This window comes from Vulpes lagopus, chromosome 12, assembly GCF_018345385.1.
Source record: "Vulpes lagopus strain Blue_001 chromosome 12, ASM1834538v1, whole genome shotgun sequence".
In the NCBI taxonomy this organism is placed as follows: Eukaryota; Metazoa; Chordata; class Mammalia; order Carnivora; family Canidae; genus Vulpes; species Vulpes lagopus.
The window spans coordinates 12456467-12467359 of NC_054835.1; the positions used below are offsets into that span (position 1 = coordinate 12456467).

Genomic DNA, 10893 nt, shown 5'->3' on the forward strand with positions numbered 1-10893 from the left:
CCATCACAGCCTGTCTCTGTCTCACTGCTCCCCTGGGGCAAGTCTCTTCCCTCTCCTGGGCCTCGGTTTCTCTGTCTGTACACAAAAGCCCTGAGGTGTGCTGGTTCTTCTACCCGGGGCTCAGAGCCCATCTCTGGGTGTGGGTCAGAGGGCGGCAGGTAGAGGGGTTAGCGCCCAGCTTGGACCCTATACTCTGTCAAGTACACTCAGCCAGTGCGGGCTGTGGGGAAGGGATGGCGGGGGGTGGGTGGACAGGCCGGGCGAGGGGCTCCACCTGCCTGCCCCAGCCCTGCACCCATGGCAGACCCTCCCTGAGCCGTGGGGATGTGGAGGACGCTGGTCCCTCCTGCGCTCAGCATTCCTGGACTATCCGAGCCGCCCCCCACCTCCCTCTTGGCTGGGGTGTTCAGCTGGGTGGGGCCGGAGGGAGGTGAGGGCAAGCAGAGGGTGTTCCAGGTTGGGGGGGGCAGGCAGGGGCTGACTCCAGAGCAGGGCTCAAACCCTCAGGACGACCAGAAGGGGTTTAGAGTGGCCCTGCCTGATCTGGGACTCATGGCCACCTGTGGGGTCTGGTGTATTCTCAGCTGCTGCCCCACTCCCCCCGGGCCCCCACCCACTCTCACAGCAACGGATAGCTGGCCTGGGGGTCCCTGGCATCACCTCAACAAGGAAACCAGGAACCAGTCCAGGGGCTGGGGGTAAACCACCTGGCCAAACTGCGGACACAGGCCCTGTGGCCACCCAGAGGCCCTGCACTCCCCCACCCCACCCCTAGCACCACTCAGGCTGCAGAGGCCAAGGGAGGGAAGAGGGCCAGTGCACATGCTTTGCCCCCAAGAGAGGACACTGCTGGCCTGTCTCCAGGAGCAGGGGACTCACGGCCCCATCAGGCAGCCCTTCCCTGGAGAAAGCCTGAGTCTGCTAGGTGACTGCCCCTCCCTGCCACCCCCACCAAGCCACTCTAGGCCCCAGGGACACATGTAGCTGTCCTCTGACCACCAGCCCGCCTTGCCCAACCCCAGGTGTCTTGTGGCTGGGTGCCCCCTCCCAGGGCCATGGTCCCTCCACATCCCCACACTGTGCCATACACATCTGGGGTGCAGGCACATGCCCTGGGGGAGAGGCCAGGGTCACAGAAAAAATGGTCCCTTCTGTGGAGCTATAGTAGCGTGGCCGTGGTGCCACCAGGTGGCCAGGCCCAGGGCCTTCCCAGAGTGCCCCGTCCTCCATCTCATACCGAGGCCAGCAGGGTCCAGGGTCACCAGCCAGGCCTGCGCCTGGTCTCTGGCTGCCTCACAGTGAGACGCTGAAGTCCCAGGGGACAGCTCCCCCACCCCTGCCCACAGTTTGGGCAGGCCACCCCCATGATGGCCCCCACCCGTCTCTGGGCCTCCTGTTTGTTCGCTGACAGCTCCCTGTTATCAGCGAGGAACACACACAGGAAGTCCGGCCGGGAAGGGCCCATCCCAATCCTGATTTACACGGGATGGAGCATAAAAAGCCGCCCTTCCTCGCCCCGGGAGGAGCCTCCCTGCCCGGAGACGGCTGTCCACACAGCCCAGATGGACGCTCCAGTGGTCAGGCCAGGCAGGTGGCCTCTGCAGGCGCCTTGGGGCGGCCGGACAGGGGGAGGATCCACTTCTGGCCTGAGGAGACAGCAATGGGGGCCAGGGCCAAGCCCGGGCCCGGGCAGGATCAGGTATGGTAGGGGTTGCCTTGGGGGGGCAGGGAGCAGCCCGGGCAGGGTGAGCGCCCCTTAGCTCCTGCCAACCTGTGGACCGCAGCACCTGTTGGCCAGGCATGTGCCCTTGAAGCTCTGCATCCTGCCCTCTGGCCACCACCGCGTTTTTCTCCCTAATGGTGCCGTTCCCACTGCACGGAGGACACTCAGGCCCCTTGGCCAAGGGCACCTGCGGCAGGTGTCCCAGTCTAGACTGACTCTGGCCTGCCCAGCTGGGATGCTTAGCCCTGGGGGGCCCAGCAGCCACAGCGACTTCCCCTTCACACACCCTTCTGGCCGACTCTGCTGTCCTGGAGAAGCCCCTAAGGTTGGCTTGGCTCTACTGTCAGAGCTGGGGGTCCTAGGACCATCCCCAAGGGAGGGCAAGCACTCATGGCATGGATCTGGGAGAGGAGGCAGGGGGCTCTGGCCTCATGCAGCGGAGCCCCAAAGCCAAATCTGCAGCCAGGATGAGCCATGCTCCTTGGGTGCCCTGGACAATGGGACCAGAAGGAGCCCCTCGCTTCCTGCTGGGCTGGCTTCAGGGACATGGGTGGGGTCCTGAGGCAGAGGGCCGGCCCACCACAGACTGTAGGGGAGCCCGTGCCTTCTCTCCCCTACTGCCCAGAGTTTCGGAGTCCCCACCCAAAGACCCCAGCCCAATGGAGGCCTCTCGGGCCACAGTAGTCTGTGTGGGGAAGCCCCGGGGTTCAGATGAAGAAGCAGAAAGTGGAGCCTTAGCCTGGGTTAGTAGCACAGTGAGGACTAGGGACCCAGCCAGGCTGCAGGACTCAGAGGGTCAGGGACAGGATGGGGGCAAGGGACTGGGTGGGGAAGGTCTCCCCTAGGTCTGGCTCTTAATTCTTCACTGCTTGGGTCTCGGGGAGGCAGCCCCGCTCAGGTGTGGGGCCCAGGACCTGAAGCCCTTCAGTCATAGGACCCTGCTTTTACGATTACAGGCGTCCCAGCCACAGCCCCCACCCCCAGCTGCCCTCAGGCCATCTGCTGGCAGCTTCCAGGGCCCCCTCATTCTGGGGCTTTCTGTTCAGCCATCTGGGGCCCTTCCTATAGCTCCATGCACCGAAGTAGGCCCCAGCCCAACACCCTGGAGCTACTAGCTCTGCAAGAGGCCCTCCCCTTGCCCATGAAGGACCCTCACCCTGGGGCTTTGAGGTCTTTCAGCTTCATGCCCAGCAATCTGTCCATCCCCATCTCCTGGGACCCAGGGCAAGGCTGCCTCTGCCTCTAGGCCGAGAATGTGAGCCACAAGCAGAGCTTGGACCCATTGGGCTTCGGCCATCATAGGGGTGGAGATCTGTTAGGCCAAACGCAGGTGGAGGCCCCACTGGGGCACACAGCCTAGCCCCCCTCCCAGCGCCCAGACATCAGGGTGACCAAGGCTGTGCGCCAACCCACAACATGCCTCCGAACTGCAGACCCCAGCACAAGGGAGGTACACGCGGCCCCTGCCACTCAGAAGAGCAGCTGCCACTGGCGTCCAGGGGATGACAGAGCTCCTCTCTGCAGGTGAGTCCCACAGCAAGCTTCAGGTGCTCTGGGCAGAGGCAGGGGGTCTGGCTGTGCCTGGGGGTGTTGTCCACACACATGCGCTTAGGAGACCAGGGCCCAGGCTCCACTTCCAGGGCAGAAGCTGCAGAGGGGCTGGCCTGCGCCTCCCACATGATGAGGGCTGTGATAACGGTGGTATGGAAGGACCCAAATCACACCAGAGCTCCTAGGTGGGGCCTGCACCTGCTTCCAGCGTGCCAGCCACCTCTCTTGGTGGGCACTGCTGCCACTTGGGGCTGCTGGAGCCTGGGAGGCCCCCACTATAACCATAGGGTGAGTGGGACTCCCTGAGGGCCTAAGGGTGGTCCTGGCTGTCCTCAACAAAGGGGGTGCCCAGCAGGAGTCCTGTGGAGCCCCATCCTGGCACACTGGTTGGGAGGGACTCTTAGTGGGGTATCTAGGGTCCTGGCAGGCTCTGCCAGCCACAGCGCTCCGTGCCAGCTGGTGTAAGTACGGGGTCTCTCTGCCTTGGGGGTCATTACGTCCATCCTACGTGTGGCTGTGAGCTAGTGGCCAGCTTTGGTCAGGCCCTGACGCCTAGGGAGCTGCTCACCCGGTTGTGACGGCCATCCTCGGTTTGGCGCTCAGCCTGGGAGATCTAGGGACCCCCCGCTCCCCCCCTCCCCCTCTCCAGCTCCCCCCGCCAGAGCGCGTTCCCCACACAGCCTTGAAGGCACCTGACCCACCTCCCGGTCTTGCGTCCCCTGTGCCTTGGGGGCCTCGGTCCTGTGTCTCCTGTGGCCTTGGGGGCCTGGGAGCGGCTGGGGAGGGACAGCGCACTCGAGCTACTCATGGGCCTGCCCGCGGGGCGCCGTCCGCCGCAGGCCTCAGTGTCCCCATCTGCTCAATGGGGGCGGGCGGGGTGGAGGGGAGCTCGCCCCCCCCCCCCGGGGCGGGGTCGGGGCGGGGCGGCGGGCGGGACCGGGGCCCCTCGGCGCCGCGGCGGCGGCGGCGCGTGCGCGCCCGGCTCGGGCGGTGAGTGCGGAGGCAGCGAGCGCCGGGCCGGGGGGCGCGGGGGGCGCGGGGACCGCGGGGAGCGCGGGGGGCGGGGTCTGCTCGCCGCGCGCCGGGGGCGGGGGAGGGCGGGAGCCGGGGCGCGCGCGGAGCTGGGGGGCGACGCGGAGCGACCGCGGGGAGCCGAGAGGTGAGCGGGCCGGGCGTGCCGGGGGGCCGCGCCGGAACATGACCCCCGGCTCTGCCCGGATCCTGCGCCCGGTCCCGAGAATGGGCCCAGGGGCCCCGGGAAAGGGCGCCCCCTGCCGGCACCAGGCTACGAGCTGGGCCGCTTGGGGGTGTGGGGGCCGGGGCCCGGGCCGGGGGCGCAGCGCAGCCCCGCACCCGCGTCCGGGGCCTGAGCGACCTGCAGGGCCTGGCCCGGGGCCTCGCCGGCCCCAGACCCCGTGTCTCTCTCCATCCTCGCCCCCTCCCCCGGGGATCCGGCGTGCAGGAGGACGGGCGGCTTGGGGCCGGCGGCGGAGGGGACGCTTCGCCCCCCGCCCCCCCCCCCCCCCCGCCTCCTGTCACCCGCCTTTCTGCCCTCCCAGGGTCCAGAGCAACCCCCACCCCCCCGCCCCTGCTCCGGGCCGCCGCGGTGCGGAGAGTCAGGCCCCTCCCTCTGCGGAGCCAGCCCTCCCGGGTGGGCCCCCGCGAGCTTGCAGCGCGGGCAGGTGGCTGGGGAGGGAGGTGGCAGGATGGGCTCCTGCTGACCCTCAGGGAGGAGGGGACACAGTTGCTTCTCAGCTGCGGCGCTGCGGCCACCCGCACCCCCCACCCCGGCCGTATCTCCCCCACCCAGCTGGGCTGCAGAGGGAAATGAGACTGCCAGGCCAGCACTGGGGAGGTAGCGCCATTGGCCTCCTGTGGCCCCAGAGGGCAGGACTTGAGAAATTGAGTCTCTCCTGTTTTAAAGCAAGGTCCCCTTGTAAGCGGCTTTCCATGAGCAGGGGAGGTGCTAGGGTGGTATCCGCGGGGCAGTTGGCCTCGCAGAGTTGGGCCTTACCCAGCGCAGGTAAGCACAGGGTCTGTGGAGCCCTGCTATGCTCCTACCCAGCTCCCCCTCCCCCACCCAGGGCCCTGGACCCACCCCTACCTTCCCAGGGCCCTGTGCCACCTGTTCCCCTAGTTTCAATTCTTGCTGAGACCCCCAGGAGTGCCCCTAGTCGTGTGCTCCCCCTGGGCCTGCTCCCAGAGCACCCTGACCCACAGGACATGCCGCTGCCCCGAACTGCTGAGAAGCACCCCCATTGTCCCCAAACTAAGATCTGGCACCTTGGCTTTGCTGCTTGGGCCACCGACAGAGAACAGGGGGTCCACAGAGGACTCCCCCCCCACCAGCTGCCTCCCGCCTCCCCAGGTCCATGAAGTAAAAGGATCCACTGCCGGCCGGCCGTGTGGACCCTCCCCTTGGGCTTCGGCTTGGCAGGCCTGAAGGCTCAGTTAGTGCCCATGGTGGTCACTCTTCATGGGGCCAGCTATCAGGGCTGGACAAGGGGCCTCTGAGACCCTAGTGGTATCTGAGGGAACCGAGTTCCAGAGACAGGGCGACCCTCCCCTGATTCTACCTTCTGCCACACAGCAGTCCAGCTATCCTCTGTGTCCTTCCTGCTGGATGCCCTGCAGGGCCAGGGGCTGCCCACTTGGATGGAAGTCAGCCCCTTGGGGGCCTCTGATGGGGTGCCTGGAGCCTTGCGTGTGCACGGCAGCACCCCCGACCCCTATCCCCAGCCCACCACACAGGCCCCTCGGCAGGTAGGCAGGCAGGCAGGCATGTCGCAGACCATTAATTCTGGGCTGGGCTTTCTCACATTCTGAGGAATGAATGCTTCCTCAGGTCCCCGGCATCCGTGCCCCTTCCCTAGGACAGAGGGATGGCTTTGACTCCACTGGCATGTGGGGAGGGCTGCTCCAGTCATCCCCCTTCCCCCCACACTGTCCTGGGAACCCTGGACCAGACCGGTGGGACCCCAGCGTAGGAGTGACTCCATCTCCTGCAGACTCTGCCCCACTCTGAGAGGGACCATATGGCTCCTCATATGGAGCACCTGCACCCTTCATACACTCCCGTGCCTCCCCCGTGGCTCCCCGTTGCAAATGAAGACACTGAAGGCCAGAAGGACAAGGCCCTGGGCTGGCTGTTCCCACCGCCACCACCCATGTGCAGACTGACGTGGGGACTGCCCAGCCAGGACACAAGGGTGCTATGTCCAACCAGGGCAGGGAGAGCTGGTCCAGGTGCTCTCCTGGGCCCCCACCTCCTCAAGTGCAGGAGCTGCAGATGATGCCTCTGGCCCCAGGCGGGGGTCGGGGGGGGGGGCAGGGGTGTACTTCTGTTCCTGCCATCGTGGCCCTTCTGTGGTTCCAGGCTGCTTGTGACCTGCAGGGGCAGGCAGGTTGGAGGAGGGGGAACTGCCTCTGTCTTTGGGGGCTTCCCTGCCCCCCCAGAGGCCTCAGGGTGCGGTGCCAGCAGAGCGGCTACACTGGGCCAGGGAATAGCCTCCCCCAGAGGCACGGGGTGAGGAGGGGTCTGCAGACGGGTTTATGGGGCTATGCCTTTGGCTGCAGGCCACCCGGAGGAGAAGGCCGTTGCACCTGCAGACGTGGGCCATGTGTGACTCTAGGGAGCTGCTCCTGCTGTGGTTTCTGGTGCTGACAGTGGGTGGCACTGAGCACATCTTCCGGCCTGGGTGAGTCAGAGCCGTGGGGGGCTTGGGCCTCAAGGTGCCGCCGCGGTGGGGGTGGGCAGCCAGCTGCCCTCAGGGCAACCCCAGGACTCGGGGAGCCAGGGCTGGTCCTGTGGTTTTCACACTTGCTGAGAGTCTTTCCTGTGGTGGCGCCAGGAAGCCCCTTCCTCAGGTTCTTGGCTCCCTTGGTTGCGGGGCTGGGAGGGTCTGGGCGCAGGGCTGGAAGCTGTGGGACTGACTTGCTGGCCTCCCCGCTCTGTAGCCGCAGGGTGTGTGCCATCGGGGCTCCCAGGGGCCCTGAGTCTGAGTCTTTTGTGCAGCGAGTGTACCAGCCCTTCCTCACCACCTGTGATGGTCACCGGGCCTGCAGCACTTACCGGTGAGTGCCCCTCCCCATCTGCCACTCGGCCACCTGGGGCCCAGGAGGGCAGTGTGCCCCAAGGTGGGGAGCCCGGGCCCAGCATAGTCACAGGGACTCCCCAGGACCACGTGAGTAGATGGCAGAGGCTGACACCCGCTTTGCACTGGGCGGTCTTAGTAACTACAGGCGTCCTCACCGGGGTGCACTTGTGCTCCCCGCATCTTTGGAGGGTTTGCTCTCCCTGTCTCCTGCCCTCTGCTTTTGGGGTGTTGGCTACGAGTTCTTACATGTTTGAGATGATGGCTGCCTCCCCAGAAACCCGCCTCAGAGCTCCAGTGGGAGCCTCTCCCCAAGAGGCCCCTGATAGTCACAGATGGAGACCCTGGTGCCACAACCCACCCTCCCAACCCCAGCCATTCCCATGGCCTAACCGCCCGTGTGAGGGGGCATGTCTCCTCCGGTCCTGAGCTGTGGAAATATGGTTTAAAGATGTTTTGTTCTCTGTGGGGTTCTCAAAGACCTTCCCGTGGAGTCCCCTCCACTGGCTGAGCAGGTGAGGGCAGGGTGGGTGGGGCCCAGCTAGGGGCTGGCCGAGAAGGGGCTGTTGGAGCCCGGTTTATGAACACGTCTCCTCCCCACCTGCTCAGGGGAGGGGTCGGGAGCACCCTCAGCACCCACGGACTCCTGTGCCCTGGGAGGGAAGGTAGGGTACGCACCGGGCAGACCAGCTGGTGCTGCCGGTGACTCGCTGCCCCCCCGTGCCCCCCAGGACCATCTATAGGACAGCCTACCGCCACAGCCCTGGGCTGGCCTCCCCCCGGCCTCGCTATGCCTGCTGCCCTGGCTGGAAGAGGACCAGCAGGCACCCCACGGCCTGTGGAGCAGGTGAGAGGTGCAGGCTGCCCCAGGGCCCCCAAGACCTGGTGAGGCAGCAGTCCATCCCACCCTCTGGACACTGGGTGGAGCACCTGCCACTTTTGCCTGAGTGGAGTGCCTCCTCACCGTATGGCACCCCTCCCCTGGCTGCCACCCCTGCAAGGCCCTGGGGACCCCTCCTCAGTTTGTGATGGGCCTCCCCCTCAACAGCAATATGCCAGCCACCGTGCCAGAATGGGGGGAGCTGTGTCCAGCCAGGCCGCTGTCACTGCCCTGCAGGATGGCAGGGCAACACCTGCCAGACAGGTGAGGCTGGTTCCCGTCCTCCCTGTGGCCTCTCGCTGGGTGCCTGGGGTGGCCCCCTGATGGGCGGGTGTTGAGGGGGCTCAGCAGCACCCGCCTTCCTGCAGACGTGGACGAGTGCAGTGCTGGAGGGAGCAGCTGTCCCCAGTGCTGCATCAACACCGCCGGGAGTTACTGGTGTCAGTGTCGGGAAGGGCACAACCCATCCACAGATGGTGTGCTCTGCCTGCCTGAGAGGGGGACCCCAAGGGTAGCCCCGAACCCCACAGCAGGTAAACTTCCCGCTTGCCCCTCCCAATCCTTGCTGCTGTGCCTGGGAGGGGGGCCAGAGGGGCATCACCCCGTAGATCTGTGCTGGGCAGTGGGGTCTGCCGGGGACCACAGGCCATTTCCCCCAGGGGAAAGATGGGTGGTGATTCCTTGGGGGCATTGTGGGGAGGGTCGCTGGGGGGGCCTCATCTCAGCCATGAGGGTGGAAGAAAGCCCCTACCCAGGGTCTTCTCTGTGTCCCTGCCTCGGCAGCTGGGAGACACCACGCCTCTGCTGGTGACGGGACATTATTACTTTTGGTACGCGCTGTGACACTTCAAACTCGTACCGTGAGTAATAATGCGCTGTCGGCAGCCTGGCCTCAAGAGTGCGACATGGACCTCAGCTTGGACAGCTCAGCAGGGACTCTGGCACCGAGGGGTAGGCAGGGTGGGTGTACCTGCCCAGGGTGCACTGACATGCAGGGCCGCCGCCCTGACATTCCGGCCGGCCTATAATGGGGCGGGGCTCCTGGCAGCTGGGGCTTGGTCTCCCATTGCCAGGGCTGCGCCCCACACTCAGCGGAGGCTGAGGGGCCTCCCCATGGAGGCAAGAAGCCAGCCTGAGGTGTGGGGTACGGGGTGTGGGGACTGACTCAGGGCTGGGATCTCCCCAGGTGTGGACACTGCAGTAGAGGAGGAAGTGCAGAGGCTGCGGTCAAGGGTGGATGTGCTAGAACAGGTGAGGCCCTGTGCTGTCTCCTGGTGTGGATCAGACCCTCAGGGTGGTTGTGGGTTCAGTGAGGGTAGCCCCAGGAAGGAGGTATCCTGGCTACTGACAGCCCAGGCTGGGGCAGGGGTAGCAAAGAAGAGGGGCCGAGCTTGGCCGTGCACCTGCAGACAGCACAGAGAGCCTGAAGTCGGGTCCAGCCCACCCCTACCTTTGTCCCTGTGGCCTGATGACTCCTTGGAAGCTCTGGCCCTGGGACCCCTTGCCCCAGGCCTTGGGGACCATTGCCAGCTGGACAATGTGGTGTCCATCTGTGCCCAGCACCTGGTTCTCCCGGCACAGAAGCCCCTCTGGTCAACATGCAGGGCCGCGAACGTGGAGCCGGGTCTGGGGGTGGGCACAGCCCTTCCTGGCCTCAGGGCTCCAAGAGCCTGTGCAACAGCAAGGACCCCTTCTGCCCACAGAAGCTGCAGTTGGTCCTGGCCCCGCTGCACAGCATGGCCTCTAGGGCCCTGGAGCACGGGCTCCCAGACCCCAGCAGCCTCCTGACCCACTCCTTCCAGCAGCTGGACCGCATCGACTCCTTGAGTGAGCAGATCTCCTTCCTGGAGGAGCAGCTGGGGTCCTGTGAGTGCCACCCACCCCACAGAGCTGCCAGGACCTGGGCCTGGGGCTAGGAGGCCATAGCCTTCAGGGGAGGTGGTGAGGAGCGGTGGTGACCTCTGACCACACCCCTTCCTCTGTCCATAGGTTCCTGCAAGAAGCAGCCATGACAGGCCTGGCCGGGGTCCCCGCTCTGGCTCCTGAGAGCCTGTGCCCGCTGTGCTGGGTCAGGCAGGAGGGGGACGGCCTGCCAAGACAGGGTGGGAGGAGGGGCTCCACCAGGCCGGCACCCCTGCACCCCGACCGGTGGGTGGACCTGTGGCTGAGGGATGGTACGAGGGTCTCGCTTGCTGGGGTGCATGTCGGGGGCACCTCTGATCTGCGTCAGAATAAAATGAATGTTCAGGAGCTGTGGTGTCCTGGGTGGGTTCTAGAGGGCGATCGAAAGCTGATGGGGGCCACCTGCTGGCTGGTGCAAGGAAGGAGGGGCAGCTGTGGGGCACAGAGGGGAATCCAGCCACAGCAGGAGGCCCCCTCCATGGGGTCTTGGCCCTCTCTCTCCAAAAGGGGTGAGAGCAGGTAGATTCTGGGAGAGACTGACCTCTGGGTGCTAAGGTAGCTCTACCCCCAGCTAGCAGCCAAGAAGCAAATCTTTATCCTCCTCCCTGACTTGCAGCATGCCCGCCCCCATCTAGGTGGATATCCCCACCCCCAGGAAAGTGTACCGCAGGGTGACCAGGGGCCTGGCCCTTGGGGGGGTGCCAGGGACGGAGAGGCTCCCACAGTGCAGCCCCAGCGGGGGC

At 65.9% G+C, this 10893-nt stretch overlaps 1 protein-coding gene across 2 annotated transcripts; it reads left to right on the forward strand.

The window, feature by feature from the left end:
• The first annotated feature begins 1508 nt into the window (after positions 1–1508).
• EGFL7 (EGF like domain multiple 7) lies at positions 1509–10498 on the forward strand. 2 transcript variants are annotated; one of them, XM_041723971.1, is made up of 10 exons: positions 1560–1699; positions 3157–3247; positions 6851–6972; positions 7232–7348; positions 8100–8215; positions 8417–8512; positions 8617–8781; positions 9435–9499; positions 9952–10114; positions 10238–10498. In XM_041723971.1, exons 3-10 carry the CDS (start codon positions 6893–6895, stop codon positions 10258–10260), a joined length of 825 nt encoding a protein of 274 aa, XP_041579905.1. In that variant the 5' UTR covers positions 1560–1699; positions 3157–3247; positions 6851–6892; the 3' UTR covers positions 10261–10498. The 2 variants fall into 2 exon arrangements, with proteins under 2 accessions (XP_041579904.1, XP_041579905.1); XM_041723970.1 differs by lacking the exon at positions 3157–3247 and having other exon boundaries at positions 1509–1699.
• Positions 10499–10893: the final 395 nt, after the last annotated feature.

Bases quoted from the DNA above. Each gene is read 5' to 3' on its own strand.
- EGFL7 (XM_041723970.1), top strand. From the start codon at position 1,661: ATGGGGGCCAGGGCCAAGCCCGGGCCCGGGCAGGATCAG. The intron at 6,973-7,231 runs GTGAGTCAGAGC...CCCGCTCTGTAG, and splicing joins GAGCACATCTTCCGGCCTGG to CCGCAGGGTGTGTGCCATCG. The intron at 8,216-8,416 runs GTGAGAGGTGCA...CCCCCTCAACAG, and splicing joins CCCCACGGCCTGTGGAGCAG to CAATATGCCAGCCACCGTGC.